A 14,542-nucleotide genomic window follows, 5' to 3' on the forward strand; every position below is an offset into this window, starting at 1 on the left:
TTTGCTTTATTTTCATCCCTGGACAGTGTGTGTTTGTGTGAGTCTGAGTGCACCTCCATGATTTGATGTGCATGTGTATGCGTAAGTGTGTGTGTCCAATGGTGATTTCAAAAGCACATTATAAAAAAAAATGTTTCAAAAAAGAAACTTGAGTGGAACTAAACACTGCCTTCTATTTTAAGGGAAAATAATAGTTGGGAGTTAATATCTCCTTGTCTCTCTGAATGCTAACTCTGTTTTTCTGATGAGCTTGAGAACTGCATGTCTGTAGTTACAGCACATGTCAGTATGGCCAGTACTGTTCAATAGGTCAATATTAACACTTGTTTGAAGTTTTTGTATGTCGAGAGACAGATGCTTTCACCCAAAGCTGCTGTGATGAAACTGTTCAACTCCCTCTGCTCCGTGTGTCAGTCCCGTTTGTCGCTCGGAGGAGAGACCCCTCTCCCCCTCAAGTCGTTCATCTCGAGTTGGACACACAGTTGTACACACAACCCCTATGCAACGTCCCCTGGATCGAGCCACAAGACTGACCCCCCCGATCCCACTCCTAGTGTCGGCTGTGGTGTGGTTACATTCCCATCGTGGTTACATTCCCATCGTAGAAGCGTAACATTCCATGATCATACCACGTTGTCTTAATACTGTCTGGTTTACTGTATATCACTGTACCTGAGACAGCTGTCTCTACTTCTATAGGTAGAATGCCCCTGGAACTGGTACTATTACTGCACATATCTTTCTCCTGTAGACTTGTACACTACGTACAGCCCTTAGATTTACATAAACATTGTTCCTGTTTCTTATACAGCCTGTGTATGATATGGTTAAGTGAAGTTGGCATTGTAGAAAGGCGGCATTGGAAGCCTGGGATCATTGTTGGCTTCTATTAAAGCTGTGTAGGAAAGGGTCGTGTGTACTGAGGCAGCAGGCAGTATTTGTGTGTGTGTGTTTGTGTTCAAGTGTGTGTGTACTTCGCAATGTGTGTACAAGTCTGCTTTAGCCTAGAGACCACTATTACTGAGGGTTTCTATATGTGAGACCTGATGCAAAAATGCTTAGGGGGTCTTCTCTCCAATATGGTCTGGGTTTGTGTTCCAGGTGCCTTTTCTGATGAACAATCATTAGGCTCAGTAAAGTATAAGGACACGCGTTCTGTTCCCGGCATTGCCGTTTCTATACTGTTCTCTCTGTTCTAGAACTGTGAACGTGTTCTAGAACTGTGAACGTGTTAAGGTATCGCGGCCATGTGGCTGTCCCTGACTTTAAGCCTTTCATTCCACTTCTAAATGACTCTGATGCTTCTTTTGAAGGATAAATATTCCTCCTCTATGTGGCTGTGAGTTTGGGATGCGTTTAGGTGAATGTGTGTGTTTGTGCGTCCGCCTGTTTCTTTTTTCACCTGTGGTGACGGTGTGAAAGTCGGCATGACTCCCTTCTCATATCTATGCAGTGATCAAGTACAGTCACGGAATGTGGGGAACTCTTCAGACTACTATACTACCTATATGTGTGTGTGTGTGTGTGTGTCTTTATGTGTGTGTGTCTGTATGTATGTGTGTGTGACCGGAACATTCAGTCCCAGATGATTCTCCCAGCCTTATAGCACTTGGCAAAAGGCAATTCATCTTATTTTGTAATATTTTCAAACGTGTGAATAAAAAACCTTAAGGTCTCAAAGATGAAACTTGACGTCTTGTGTTTCTTAAAAAAAAAAAAAAAAAGATGTTCAGGGATGACATCAGTACTGTTTTGTTTGTAAACATTTGCTGTGGTTTATTTTTACAAATGCATATTCAATTACAGTTTGAAAAAAAGAAATGTTATATAAATAAATATGATCTTGTAAATATTCTATTGGCAAGTGAAAATATTTGAAATTGGGACATGTGAAATGTACTGCCACATACATCCCCTTTAAGAATAGTTTTGGTCTCAAATGCAATCTTTGATGAGAAAAGCACAGTCGGTCAGTTACAAAAGCACCACATTTTACCAACATACTAAGTTCAGTTTGTGAAGCTGTTACAGTGCATTATGAAAGCAACAGAATATAAAAAGAATAAACTAACCCATAAAAATACCATAAAATATACTGATATATGAACATAATATATTCACTCAACTTTCTTGTATGTGTTTGATATACGTCGTGTTGTGCACCGAGGGGTGGTGCATCAGAATTCTCCTGGTTTTACAGCGTGACGTAGTAGATCATTGCCAGGACCATTATCCAGAACTGAAACACACCAGAAGATGAAGAATAACAAAGTGACCATTACGTTTGCATAAATCTGACTTTGTTATTTTATCATGTATTTCGTGTGTGTGTGTGTGTTTGTGAGGGTGTTTGTGACTGGGGCAGGCATGACTCACTATGAACATAAGGACAGCAAAGCCGTACCAGCTGACAGCCCAGGTGTAACGACTGAACACAGTTTCGATATAATTGAAACAACCCTAGAAGAGAGGGAGAGACAGTTTGGTCCAAAGTTTCTATTTTTTAAGTCGTTATCTTTATCTCTGGAGGATGAGACATATATATTATTAGACGTTTTTTTTACGGTTTAAGCAAAGCAGGATAGTCTGGTTGCGTATTCCTTTGTTGAGAATGTCCTATACAATGTGAATGTCGATTTATTTCTGTCTGGCTGCCTGATTATGTCGAGCTGGCTAACACACCTTAGTAAACATGACACTGGCCTGGCCCACTTTGCAGGCCTCCAAATCTACAATCTCGTAGTTATTCTTCTTCTGGCAGCAGTGCAGCGGCCATGGGTACACCGTCCCAAACGTCTCCCTGAAGGTAGAGTTGTACTCTATCCAGTCCATCGGGCTGTCTGCGCCACAGCACTGGGCCTGATAAGGAGAAAGGGCAGAAAACTCAATAGTAATCTTCAAGTAGATCTTTGAATCTGTCAATCTAATGTTATGGGTGGGTATGTTTAAATGATATGAGCAAAATTCACATGAAAGACCTCCCCATCTCTAGAACCTACAGAGAATTAGGGCTGGATCTTTACTTCAACGCTTTGGCCTGAGGAGAATGTTTTGGTGAGACAAACGTAGACACCTATTACCAACAACACAGCAGCTCCCATACTGTGCTGTCTGAAAAAGGATAATTTTCTTTCCCATGTGAAAGAGACCCAACTGGTTTATCCAGCACATCCACGCAAAAACACACTCATGTTCAGGTCAGGCCTGAACACAACATACTGCTGCTCCCAAGGGTGTGCATGTATGTGTGACGATCCACAAAAACCTTACACGATGCCAAGCCTCTGTTAGTAGTGTATTAGGAATGTGTTGGCTATGGCTAAGATTAGGTACAATACTATTCATTGGGAACACTCCTGCCATTCACTCCCTCTCTCTTTCTGTCCCCATCCCTTCCTCTCTTGTCCTACTCAGCATGATTATAAGTTGATTTCTAGCACACACTCAAACACACACACCAATACACACTCACGTCTTTCATGAGTCGGTTCCAAGTTAGGGTGATTTCACTGCCGGCTTTGCCATCAGCAGCATAATACGTCAACATCTGTTTCTTCATTAGGTTGCTGTTCCCAACCAGCTATGGGAATAGAAAACATAAAGGGGTACGGTTAGATTACAGAGGAACTCAAACGAGTATTTCTCAGATTTTCTTCCTCCGGCTACTTTAAGAGGTTCACTGTTAATCATTGCCCACTGAGCCTTTAAATTGGCCACCTAATTATGTCTATGTTTTAATCATGCACAATGATAACAATCCTGTAAATAAGCTTCAAAACAACTCATAGTTCTGACTGCCTACTAAGGGATCTATGAGGTTCTAGAGCTGGTGCCATTCCCCAAGCTAGAGGGTCAGATGGCTGAGCGGTCAGATGGCTGAGCGGTTAGGGAGTCGGGCTATTAATCAGAAGGTTGTTGGTTCGATTCCTAGCCGTGCCAAATGATGTTGTGTCCTTGGGCAAGGCACTTCACCCTACTTGCTTCGGGGGGAATGTCCCTGTACTTACTGTAAGTCGCTCTGTTAAATGACTAAATGTAAATGTACTAATGCAAGATACTCACATAGTCCCTGTGGGTGACTGCAGTGATGCAGGAGGCACACTCAAATATGAAGATGATCAGCATTAAGATGAGGTACTGCAACCAACACACACAGAACATCACTTTAGGATAATTAGGATTAGGATCATGGCTATGTCTGGCTGTTGATAATAATAAATTATATTTATAATGCACTCAATATTTAGACAATGTCTGAGTGCTACAAAGCCTATAGTACTAAAAGTAAAAGAATCAAAGTTTATAAATTAACATAAAAAAAGAAAGATCTAAGTCAATAAATAATAAAAAGCAAAACCTATAAAACACATTTAATGAAAGTCTTTTTTTTAAAGATATGTTTTCAGGTTTCCTTTAAAAACATCTGTCATCTGTTTGTCTGCCTCTGGGTTTGTCTGGCACCCTCTTTCTGTGTCCCTGTCTCTCTCCTTTTCCCTGTTCTTCTGTCTGTGTCTTACCGTCAACACGAGTCCCTTGCTCCTCCACAGGGCAGCCAGGACTCCAAATATGCAAGTGCAGAAGAAGGCGAAGCCTGTGAAAATGGCAATCCAGGCACCGGCAAAAATGTCATCTTTCCCTGACCATTTAGCAAGCGGGTAAAGCCCGAAGCTATCCACAGCCACCCAGATAGCCAGTGCACACAATGCCAGACCTGCAGCCTGTAAAACAGAATAAGGGTGATCATTTATGTTATTAGAGTGTCTTTGTTAGCTACTGTATTTAAAATTGCTGATGATGGACAAACAATGGGTTCGCTATTAAGTTCTACATACAGCTGCAAACAAGTTCCCCAGGATGACTACAACCATGAGACAGGTGGATCCACGTTTGTCGGCCATGGTGTCTGTCAGAGAAGAGCAGAGAAATATAAAATTTCTGAGAGAAGATAAAGAATAACTGTTCCACTTAATTGAGACAGGCGAATAAGTACATGCAGTGCAGAGAGGGGGAATGTAACAGTCAAGGGAGTGGTTGGCAGCTTCTTTTCACTCATACGGCACCTCAGCTGGTCTGACCTGTTCTCTAAATTGTCTCAGCCCAGGGTAAATTACTGACTAACTAAAATGAGACTTCATTGATAACAGAAACAATGGTACAGACTTAAATAATGTATTTTGTACAGCGTTTTTGTACATTTTCATTGTTCACTACTCATTTCTCAATCTAAATTAACTTAATTGTATTATGCACAGTTATTTTCTTACAACAAATATCATTATAGCACATTCCTGATAGTGCCCTAACGGTTCAATTTCCGTTAGCTTTTCTCTGTTTCTCGTTGGAAAACTATTTGTCACTTCACGCACAATTAAACCTATTGCCTACCTGAGGTCAGTCCGGTAGTTTGCTTTGATTTTGGATGTTGCGCTCGGTGCGAGAGCCCTTCGGTTGAGGCTTCAGTTGATTTCTCGTATCAGGTTTGGCCGGGGTAGGGTGTAGTAGTAGGCTTGAAAATTATTGACGTCATTGATGGGCATGTCTGAATAGTAATATTCTGAAGCGTTACAAAATGTTCTCTGAAGTAGCAAGTAGGCTACAGTTCGTTGGTATTCAGATCAGTATGACTCGTGTAAAAACACGTACGCTTAAAACTGCTTGATGCCACAGTGCCGTGCCAAATTTGTGATGTTGCCAACTAATGCAACAAGTGTCAGTTCTTCGATTAATGAGGCAAACCTTTTTTCATTTATTTTTTACCTTCCGAAACTTTTTTTCACACACGACACAAACGTTTCTGTTCTCAAATAATGCGTTTCATGTGCTTATGCGCATATGTTTACGTGGATGTGCATGTGAGTTTTCATTAGTATGTGTGTGAACGTTTCATGTGAATGCGTATGTGTTTCATATGTGTTTGTAAGGACAGTCTGAATTATTTCCTAAACGGACCCCTAATACTTTTCTTTGCCTTGATATCTGGGGTTTAATACCGAACAGTTGGTTTGCTACACCCCGAACAGCCACCAGAAGTCGTGTATTCCCACCTTTGCATAAATTCCTCCTGTCTGTCACTCCAGCGTTGTAGTTCCTCAATTTGACAGCAGATGGAAGCATTGATGGTCTAAGTAGGTTGTTAGGGGTTCCGCAGAAGATGGTACAGCGACCCCTCCAGAATAAGAGTGTGCTCTACGTGCGGTAGCCTACGTAACGTATACGTTTGGTGGCACAATCCACTATAGATCGGATTTAATTTGTTATTTTCGCTGTTAATATTACAGTACAAGTAGCACCAAGTTAGATGTTGTTATGACTTTCTGATTTTCCTTATTTGTTTCTCAAGCTCTTTACATTTAGTCATTTAGCAGACGCTCTTATCCAGAGCAACTTACAGTAAGTACAGGGACATTCCCTCGAGGCAAGTAGGGTGAAGTGCCTTGCCCAAGGACACAACGTCATTTGGCTCGGCCGGGGAATCAAACTGGCGACCTTCAGATTACTAGCCCGATTCCCTAACCGCTCAGCCACCTGACTCCCTAAGAGCACTCTCTCTTTAAGAGACTCTCTTTAAGAGCACTCGCCTTGTCATTCAACTCTCTGCTGCTCCTCCATGTCCTTCATCGGTTTAGTTGCTCTTCTGCTGGTGGTCCACGTACTCTAGAAGTTTCGTCTTCATCTCGATCTTTTTTTCTAACCCGGTTATGGGCGAAGAAACATGAGGCGAAGGATGAAGTCAGCAGTGCTTCTTGCAAGATAACCGTCTCAGCTTGAAAACTGATTAAAACCCACCTTAGGACAACAATGGCTGTTGACAGGTTGTCACCTTGGAAGTATCAGTGTTGAGTCAAGGAGGACACGCTCCATCAACATGGATGCGTTTGTGAAACATTTTGCCAGTTTTTACCAGAACTGCAGAATTATGCTATTTCAAATTTACCAAGGAAAATTTGTGAGTTAGGCCGTCATGATTTATACCTCGACTGTGTACTAGCTACTTCACTGACATTCTAAAATGAAAAAATCATATAATAAATAATACTTGAACTGTGTACTACCTAGTACACTGATATTCTAAAATTATAAAACCTAAGGGTTTCTTATCACACAGATTTTATTTGGTCTTGTTTAGACTAATTCCAAAACTTTTCTTTGCTATTAGTTAACATAATATATATGAACATAGATATTATACTGTAATGTTGTTGGACACCAAAGTTATTTGTTTTTAAGTCCATTTCTGCTTGATACCTGTCATGTCAAATTGCAGTGTTTTTTGGGTATGTAAATTTACTTTGTTACTTACTTTGAAAATAAACTATGCACTTTCTGTAACACAGAAATGCTATTATGAGTTGAGCTTTTTTTCCCCCAAAATATTTTGGATGTTCCAACACTTACAGATCTAGATTATATATATTCATTAAACAGTGACACAAACCACAAGATTAGCTGTACAGAACTGAGAATGTGCGCTTGTGGCTCAGAGGATATAATCGTAAGGTCACAGGTTCAATCCTCGTCAGGCAGTACCTTGTGTGTCCTCCATACTGGTGTGATCAGAGCAGGTGTCTCTAAGACCATAGTCATCTGTTTATACCACACCACACATCAAAAGGAGCTGGAAGAGACCCAGACACCAGCAGAGATGTCTGGTCCAGCTAGTTTCCTACATTATCATTGACCTATGCACATTTTGCTCTTTCTTGTAAGTCGCTTTGGATAAAAGTGTCTGCTAAATGATTAAGTGTGTGTGAAACTGAGCTGCATTGCCGAGGAAGAGAAACTGACTATTGTTAGGACGTTAAAAGATTCTAGTGATGTTACCTTTTTGGACCGCAACTCTGCTAAATTTAAGAACTATGGGTTAAGGGAATGATCACTTCTACCTCTAATCAGCAATTATAGGATTTATTAATTCTACTAACAGTACATGCCAGGTTAGGTTTACATAATAACTTTCTGTCATGGTTTATGGACCCCCTGAAGTAGCCTTGGACACCCCTTGGCCCCCCCATGTATAAAACTGTAGTTCCGCCACTGCTTCTTTCCCATGATGGTACATTCCATTTCTATGGTAACACAAGATTCTGAATTCTCACAATGTAAGCAAGCAACAGGGTTCCAATGTGAAAAAAAAGATTATAGAGTTATAAAGGTGTATTTGTTTTTGTGTCTGGAACAAAATATATTTTATTATAAAGCAATGGCATTGTGTATTTTGCATGGTGATGAGAACATGTATTTTTCTTTTTAATCCAGTAATTATAAAATATTCTGATAGCTTACCTTTCTGAATCAATTTCAGAGAATCGTTATGAGAGAAGTCTAAAGTAAAACTTCTCCCATACCCACGTTGACAATAAGGTTACTAAACAATAAACGTATCTTATTTCTGTCAGTTCACTTCAAAGTTGAAGAAAGTCATTTTCGTCTCGTGATCTTTTATTTTGAAAGGTTAGGAAAAAATGAACCGGAAACGAGATTCTCTAATGTGATTGGCTTTCGAACAGAGAGAAGGAAAACTGCTTTTAATGTTACATCACGAAGATCATTCACTTACATGAGTCATCTTGACTTTGTGGGGTATTTAAATCACTAAAAAGGTAAACAGATACTAACATACTAATGCTACTAGCTGCTACTAGCAATGGAGCGTAGAACCAGATTGTGTTGTTCAGTTTCTCTGATGCACTGCCAGTGCCTTAGAAACCATGTAGACATTTCATTAGCTAACATTCGCGGTTACTTTGAATCGGTAGATGTCTGGTTAAACATGTCATGATGTTTTCTAAAAGCAAGCGTGCGTGCTCGCTTTTTGAAAATTGCACCAGACCAGTGACAGTCAGACAGCCATTAGAGTTTGATATGAAACTTACACATCCGGCTTGTTTTCTTTGAAACGTTGTTGAACGGCATACCTAGCCTACCTGCGAAAAACTACCAGGTAGTGGCGCTATCGAGAGAAGGTTTTTCTGTGTTTTTAAACTCAACCATACATACTTTCCTGTTAAACCCTGCAATGAGTTGGCATCGGAAAGATAAACAGACTATAGATACTTCGAAGTAGGATCTGTAAGATATTTCAACTCAAGACAGGGTGGAACGCTTGGGTGTTGATAAAGAAACGTCCTATCGTGAGTCCACACCCAGCGTCCACACCCAAGGGTATAGGAAGCCACACTTTCCTCTCTTATTTTCCTATCTGTCGCTGTGTTAGTTGAAAAATAAAGGGTTTCTATTTCTCCAACGATTTATTTTTTTACAGTTTACAGTGGCCAGTTCCAGACTGATCAGAGCTTACCTGTGTTGTGCCCCAGAGTGGGGTGTGCGAGGGCTGAATGCAGAAGACAGTGGCTGTCCTAGGAGGGGGCATCGGGGGCCTGTCTGCCTGTTACAGTCTCTGCAAAAGCCCACTGGTCTCTAAGGTCAACTGCTCCTCTATCTGCTGTGTAACTTGGCTGTTTCTGTGACTATTACAGAACCGAGCTTCCCTGGTTTTTGTTTATGTATGCATTTTTTTTATGCGTGTGTGTTTGTTTGTGTAGATAGTTCTGGTGGAAGGAGATGGCAGGGTGGGGGGATGGCTGAATTCTACCCGGAGAGAGGACGGAGCAGTGTTTGAGCATGGACCCAGAGGCATAAGGCCAGCTGGAGCCGTGGGCCGGAACACCCTCAACATGGTGGGGTGGGGGTGGGGGGGAAAATCAATCGCGATTCAGTCTTCTAGCAATTCACATTGATTCACAATTCACGATTCACAATTATTATTTTTTATATTTTTTTGTTGTTGTATTTTTTCAAAAAATCGTTGTGAGGTACCAAAAGATACCCACCCCTAGTAAGCGTGCTGGCAAGCGTGTCACAATAATGTGTTTATTTTTATTGTATGTTGTATTGTAACTTTGTATTTCTGTCTGTATGGATGTATTTGTGTTCAAGGTGGAAGAATTGGGCCTAGAAAATGAGGTGCTTCCTATCACATACGACCACATAGCGTCTAAGAATCGCTACCTGTATGTTCGAGGACGGCTACACAAGATGCCCTCCGGCCTGGGGTGAGGAGGAGTAGTAGAAACAGAAACATCAGCCACCAGGAGCTTCAAGCTGCTTAGTGTGTTATCTTAATGTGATCTTTTGTAATATTTAGTAGCATGCAGTATTGATGTCATCATCGGCAAAGTATTGTGTTGTCCACTGACATAACTCTTGAGTTTATCTAGCCTTTACCACTTTTCTCTCTCTTCCCCCACCCCCCTCCCTCTTTGAAGTGGAGTAATGCGTACGGTCCCGCCATTTTCTCGTCCCTTGGTCCAGAGTGTTCTGAAGGAGATCTTTGTCAGCAGAGGACAAGAAGACGATGAGTCTGTTCACTCTTTTGTCTCCCGACGCCTGGGATCTGAGGTGAGGCAGTTGTACATGCTGTGATAGGAGAGAGACAGGTAGACAAGATGAGGTCACTATGACTAGAATTCAGCAGCACGGCTATAATTGGTTATAATCGGCTAGACCTGTCTAGGTTTATAGTGAGATAGGTAGACAGGCTTGGTGTTGAATTAGAGAATGTTTTTCACCTGATAAGATGGGTATGAATATCTTATCAAACCATTCAGCGCTGCTTCAATGTTTTTGTCTGCAGCTTGCGGACATTGCCATTGACAGTCTCTGTCGGGGAGTATTCGCGGGTGACTGCAGGAAGCTGAGTGTGCGTTCCTGTTTTCCTGCCCTGTACAACGCAGAGAAAGCCAGAGGTTCCATTGTGCTGGGAATGATGCTGGGCTCAGGTAAGAAACTAGTACTGCAAACTAACCAATCATAGTCAAAGATTTCTGACACATAACACACATTTGACATTTATTTTATAGTCTTGAACAGGCTTGTGTGTTGTGGGTGTTATGTGTATAACTGTAGAAGTGCGATGGTATAACCAGTGAGACCCCCCTCCCCCTACAGGCGTTGGCCCAGAAGTGCTCCCCTCCGCACTCGCCCAGCGGGCCTCCAAGGAGAATTGGGCCCAGTGGTCCCTGAGAACGGGGCTCCAGATGCTGCCTGAGGCCCTGCAGGACAGGCTCACCCAGGGGGGGCGGGTCACACTGCACAGACACAGCCCCGTGAAGGGGCTGCAACGTGATGCCACGGGCTGGGAGGTGAGAGTGGGGGAGTGGTAAGCGAGGGTTGGAATGAAGGCTAGTAATTCAGAGAGGTGTTGAAAAGTAGTTGACATTTATGTTTCGTGTAGATTGAGTTAGAGGATGGGACCATCAAGGCTGATCACATCATCGCTGCTCTTCCAGCAAAAGGTTTGAGACTCACCTTTCAAACAGCAGATGTTTACTTATATCACCATATGCATAATGTGATTTGCCTATGTCTATGTGTGCAGCTCTTGCCTCAGTGCTGCCCCCTGCTGCACATACATTGGCAGGGCAGCTACGGGAGATTACCTCAGTGACGGTTGCCGTGGTGAACCTGGAGTACGAGGGTTGCATCTTGCCTGTGATGGTGAGTGTGAAAGGGAACTGTGTGTGTGTGTGGGGGGGGGGGGGGAGGGGGGGAGGAGGACTGTGTGTGTAATATACTTGTTGGTCTCGTGCCTATAGGGTTTTGGCCATCTGGTTCCATCATCAGAAGACAGGGGGCTGCTGGGAGTGGTGTATGATTCAGTTCCTTTCCCTCAACACAACCGGTCTGGAGGAGAATCAACCAGGCTGACGGTGAGACAGATAGATATGTACACAAACACACTATGTGCCCATGGTCAAATGTCAGTCAGATATATTCCCTGGAAAGTATGGTTAGAGTAGGCCTATGTATAGTTCACTTGTTATTCTGTACTGTGTGGCAGTCTATCCTGCTACTCTGTGAACTAGAGACGCATACTCCAAGGTAAATATGAAAGACTATGAGTAATTTGTGCTTTCAACTCTTAAAATAAGAAAATCCAAAGTGTATACAACATATTCATATTCACATAGTTCTTAATGATACAGTAACATGTGACTTATATCTAACCAACATCTTTAAATAATTAACATTTTCCTCAGGCATGTTTTATTTACCGACCAGATGCCCGAGGCTGTTTGCATTAAACATTACTAGACTACATGGAGGTTAATACTGCAACCAGCCAAAAGACAAATGACCAAACCCAGCAACACAGAAATGCTATTATAAGTCCCTGGTGCTTGAGCTTTTTTTCCAAAAAATATTTTGGATGTTCCAACACTTATAGACCCAGATTATATATATATATTCATGAAAACATTGACCCAAACCACAAGGTAAGCTGTACACATCTCTGTGTGTGTGTGTGTGTGTGTGTGTGTGTGTGTGTGTGTGTGTGTGTGTGTGTGTGTGTGTGTGTGTGTGTGTGTGTGTGTGTGTGTGTGTGTGTGTGTGTGTGTGTGTGTGTGTGTGTGTGTGTGTCTGAGCATGGCGCAGAGGATAAGGGCGCTCGTTCAGTAATCGTAAGGTCACAGGTTCAATCCTCGTCAGGCAGTACCTTGGCTGTTTGTCCTCCATACTGGTGTGATCAGAGCAGGTGTCTCTAAGACCATAGTCATCTGTTTATACCACACCACACATCAACAGGAGCTGGAAGAGACCCAGACACCAGCAGAGGTGTCTGGTCCAGCTAGTCTCCTACATTATCATTGACATATGCACATTTTGCTCTTTCTTATCAGTCGTTTTGGATAAAAGCATCTGCTGAATGACTAAATGTGTGTGAAACTGAGCTGCAGTTCGGAAGTAGAGACACAGACTATTGTTAGTATATTAAAGGATTCTAGTGAAGTTACGTTGTCTAGGGAAGACCCATGTTTCCCAACAGGAAGTCAAGGTTAAATCTTGAAGCTAAACAGCCTGTTATACAGAAGTGGATACATACATACACAACATACACTTCTGTTCTTTTTCAATTGGCTTAGGTGATGATGGGTGGGGCCTGGTTCCAGGAAGTGTTTGGCAGTCCAGAGGATGTGACAGAGCATCACTTCCTAGATACAGCCACTCAGGCAGTCCGCTCACACTTGGGTATAACTGCAGCACCTATCTACAGCAAGGTGGCTCTACAGAAGGTGAGAATATCTGTATGTTGGGGTCAAAAACATACAGGAGGCTCAAAAAACCTATGCCATCTAACTTCTCAACCAATCATCCCCTTGCTGTCTCCCACCCATGTGTCACTGCTCATTTTATAGTTGGCCGTTTTTAGTTGGTATATGGCATATGTCTTTGTAGAGCTACATGGACTGTACCAATGACAATGTGGTTATAAACTGTCATCTGTCTCCTCCAGGACTGTATTACTCAGTATCATCTGGGCCACTGGAAACGAATAGGTATGATGGCCAGATCCATAGAAGTGTAGTTGTGGTTTGACTGCTATCAATTAGAAATGTTTTTTTGTGCTAGAATATAACCAAGTGAGTCTGATCCGTCTTTTGGGTGTTTCTATTGGTCTATATGTTTACAGAGAACATGAGGAGGTACCTTAAAGAGCATAACCTCCCTCTTACGCTGACTGGCTCATCCTATGATGGCGTCTCTGTCAATGATGTCATCTTTAGTGGACGGACGGCAGCACAGGGGCTTGTGGGTAAAGTGTAATCTCCCACAATTGGGAAGCAGGACATCATGTTGGAAAGAGAATGCTGGATGACAATGACATCCTAACATACACCTGTCTAATCCCAGACTGTTGCAAATAGTAGCCTAATGTACCTTTCACTGCAAACTCATCAAGGATTGATTGATTGAACTCCACAGTTATGAATATTGACCAATGTTTCATCATTGTGAATCATGTGATCTAACAGTCATTGTGCCTTTTAACATGTATCTCCACCCTATCTGGATGTATACTGACATGTCTAATCAAGGAGTTGTACGTACTGTGTGTTACATGTTATCATGTATAACCATAGAGTCGATGGGGATGTAGGCCTATTTCACAATGTTCCACCACTCAGGTGTGACTTCATAACCTACAGTCAACATATGCTCCAGACATGCTGTCATTTTGGCCTGTAAAGATACCGTAAAGATAGAGTTTCACATCTCTGTTTGTTAGTAAGTCCACAGAATGATCAAAAACATCACACCAGAAGCTGATTTTATGTATTTTGAAGTTATAACCATGATGACTGAATGAAGTATAACGCAAAGTTATTTATAAATTTAAATAATTTATTGAACAAGGATTGTGTTGTATTTTTCTACCCTGTTGATGAGCAATTAAAGTATGGCTTGAGGACCTGTGTGGTGGTGTGGACTCATTGTCTGAACCTGAACTGGTGATGATTACATGGGAACATTCTCAGTGGTTTTCTTCAAACGATATTGCATTTGCTTATGCCATCTGGAGGGAAGGCTCATAAAATCATTTTTAAATATTTGTGGAAATTAAAAACAACTGAACAGTGAACTGTTTTCCAGCATTTAATTCAGATTCATTTTCAAGAGGTCCAATAAACTTAAAAGTAGCAGGCCTAATATCTTGAAAGATGACGACAAAAACAAACAGATTCTCAGCTCTGTCAATGTA

General features: G+C 41.8%; 2 protein-coding genes and 2 non-coding genes across 4 annotated transcripts; 3 read left to right on the plus strand and 1 right to left on the minus strand.

The window, feature by feature from the left end:
* Positions 1 to 1,745: 1,745 nt before the first annotated feature.
* On the minus strand, positions 1,746 to 5,493 carry upk1a (uroplakin 1a). The gene is made up of 8 exons (XM_047043849.1): positions 5,386 to 5,493; positions 4,833 to 4,903; positions 4,518 to 4,718; positions 4,063 to 4,137; positions 3,473 to 3,580; positions 2,683 to 2,859; positions 2,377 to 2,460; positions 1,746 to 2,239 (listed from the first exon to the last, which is right to left on the minus strand). Exons 2-8 carry the CDS (start codon positions 4,896 to 4,898, stop codon positions 2,195 to 2,197), a joined length of 756 nt encoding a protein of 251 aa, XP_046899805.1. The 5' UTR covers positions 4,899 to 4,903; positions 5,386 to 5,493; the 3' UTR covers positions 1,746 to 2,194.
* Positions 5,494 to 7,544: 2,051 nt separating this feature from the next.
* On the plus strand, positions 7,545 to 7,671 carry LOC124483817. Its single transcript, XR_006957920.1, has one exon. It is a non-coding gene; the product is annotated as a small nucleolar RNA SNORA11 (small nucleolar RNA).
* An 808-nt stretch (positions 7,672 to 8,479) lies between these two features.
* On the plus strand, positions 8,480 to 14,251 carry ppox (protoporphyrinogen oxidase). The gene is made up of 13 exons (XM_047041223.1): positions 8,480 to 8,600; positions 9,263 to 9,422; positions 9,543 to 9,677; positions 9,937 to 10,052; positions 10,266 to 10,398; positions 10,634 to 10,778; positions 10,948 to 11,141; positions 11,234 to 11,294; positions 11,378 to 11,496; positions 11,595 to 11,708; positions 12,924 to 13,073; positions 13,295 to 13,337; positions 13,472 to 14,251. The coding sequence occupies exons 2-13, from the start codon at positions 9,336 to 9,338 to the stop codon at positions 13,603 to 13,605; spliced, it is 1,431 nt and encodes a 476-aa protein (XP_046897179.1). The 5' UTR covers positions 8,480 to 8,600; positions 9,263 to 9,335; the 3' UTR covers positions 13,606 to 14,251.
* LOC124483810 lies at positions 12,518 to 12,644 on the plus strand. Its single transcript, XR_006957919.1, has one exon. It is a non-coding gene; the product is annotated as a small nucleolar RNA SNORA11 (small nucleolar RNA).
* Positions 14,252 to 14,542: the final 291 nt, after the last annotated feature.

This window comes from Hypomesus transpacificus, chromosome 2 (genome assembly GCF_021917145.1).
Source record: "Hypomesus transpacificus isolate Combined female chromosome 2, fHypTra1, whole genome shotgun sequence".
Lineage (NCBI taxonomy): Eukaryota > Metazoa > Chordata > Actinopteri > Osmeriformes > Osmeridae > Hypomesus > Hypomesus transpacificus.